At 35.7% G+C, this 1,982-nt stretch overlaps 1 protein-coding gene across 1 annotated transcript; it reads right to left on the bottom strand.

Moving 5' to 3' along the window:
- Positions 1 to 375: 375 nt before the first annotated feature.
- On the bottom strand, positions 376 to 1,032 carry TEOVI_000757500 (uncharacterized protein; the record flags this gene model as incomplete). Its single annotated transcript, XM_067223596.1, has 1 exon — positions 376 to 1,032. One exon carries the CDS (start codon positions 1,030 to 1,032, stop codon positions 376 to 378), a length of 657 nt encoding a protein of 218 aa, XP_067079697.1.
- Between the last annotated feature and the right edge of the window lie 950 nt (positions 1,033 to 1,982).

Below are 1,982 nucleotides of genomic sequence, written 5' to 3'. Positions count from 1 at the left end.
TACTGTTATAACCTTAACTAATATTCATAAAATAAAAAATGAAACAAATTAGAATAGACCTCACTTTTAACGCTTTATCATCCTATTAATTTATACTCATAGGCTATTTTCATACTATAATTTTATATTTCCTATTTTTTTAAAGTTCTCACATTTTAATCAAAACCGTTAAAATATATCATGTTTTTTTAAAAATTAAACAGATCCTCTCGAAATAGTAAATATTTCATTAAGTTTCATAAATTAAAAATTTTTTTAATTATTAAAATGCTACAACCCACAAAAGTAGCATCAATCACGGTGATTTTCTTCTTGACAAGATAACGTGAATCTTTTCAAGTTTTACCCTCCCACTTACAATCTTGAAATTTACATTCATCCTTTTTTTTCGGAGCACTTTTCTGCTGTTGATTCTGTTCCTCCTGTTTGAGTTTGTACTACAGGGACCTCATTTGATGTGGCTTTTTTGGCATCAAATTTGAATCTTTTATTTTCGTCAGTTTCTGTTTTATTGAAACTACATGCCGCGCTGGAATTGCAGGCTATTTCTTCCTTTATGGCATGGCATACATCTTCGGTAGCTGGTATATCGCATTTTGTGGATTCTGGCTGCTTCTCTAACGCTTTGATGAGAATGTCCCTCGCAGTGTTTTGACGTTCTTTGTTTTTTTCTGTCTGGTCGCCGTCTAAGAATTTTTTTAGTTCTTTGCTTATGGTTTTAAAGACCGTGTCCTTGATTGTTACAGTTACACTGTCGCCGGGTAATCCTAAGTTGACTGATTGCGCTTCGGCTGTTAGTATTTCCGGATCATCGCTTGTCCGTAAGACATTTAACTTTTGTAGCTGCGCTGCTTGTGTTTGCAGGTCCGTTGTTACCTGTGCTAGTCTGCTGTCGAGTTCGGCCAGAGCTGTGGTCTCGCCTGTTGCATGTGTTGTTGACCACGTCGTTTTTGCGGTGTCTAAGCCATCTAGTTTTAGGATACAGCCAGCTAAGTATAGCGTCGGGCTGCCACCGCTGGCATCGGCTAACATTCTGTCACTGTTTTTTGTTGAAGACACAAAAAGATAAAAATAAAATAAAATATTTGTGTAAGATGACTTATCTTTGTGCTTTGCTTTTGTAATAAACTGCGCGACGTTGCCGTCTTTCTCCTCATCTCACTTCTATTGTACTACCTTTTTATTCTGGCTACGCTTTCAAATCTTTACATGTTTCACTATAGAAAATAATGAACATCTTACTTTTATCTTGTGGCTTGTTTAATTCTCTTGTGTGTAGGTAACACTAAAAGTGGCTGTTTGCACACCGTCTTTTCATGCCATAACGGACTATTGCTACTTCTTCTGTAACTTATTGATGCATTCTTCCGCTCGTTGTTAGTCGCTCTAAATTTCTTACTTAGTTCGACACTTCAGGAAAGGCTGGAAGAAATAATCAGCTGATTTTTTCTTGACTACTTATTTGAAGTTTCAATTCTCGTGAGTCTCATTCTTAGTCTAATTTACGGCCTGTATCACATAAATTTATTGTGGCTTGCCCTTAAGAATCCATAATAGTGCATTAGATAAAAATAATAATGCATTATTTTTACCGTTAGGAAGAAAATATTGGCCTTGACCTGGCTCATAACCTCGCATTTCCACTTGCCTGACACGTTAGCTGCGGTAACATTAATTGCCATTACATTGGATTCTATCTCTCCGCAATTGTTTCTTACACTTTTTTCTTGTGAATGATGATTCCCATAGTTATTTTGTGTTTTTAAATGCACATAGTCCATACTCCCATCTCTCTAACCATCTCGAATCCCTCACTCACTCCTATTACGCACTTCTGGCCTTGTGAACGCTTCTATTTTGCCGCTCCTGTCGCTACTCACCACTTTTATATTGCTATTAGTATATGTAAATTTACAACACACTATATTATATTTTTATTACTATTATTACTATTACTGCTCTTTTTATAATATTCGTATATA

The sequence above is a fragment of the Trypanosoma equiperdum genome, assembly GCF_001457755.1.
Source record: "Trypanosoma equiperdum strain OVI genome assembly, contig: ctg_1903, whole genome shotgun sequence".
NCBI classification, from domain to species: Eukaryota; Euglenozoa; class Kinetoplastea; order Trypanosomatida; family Trypanosomatidae; genus Trypanosoma; species Trypanosoma equiperdum.
The sequence above is the reverse complement of the archived record's forward strand: the minus strand, read 5'-3'. Positions and strand labels throughout refer to the sequence as shown.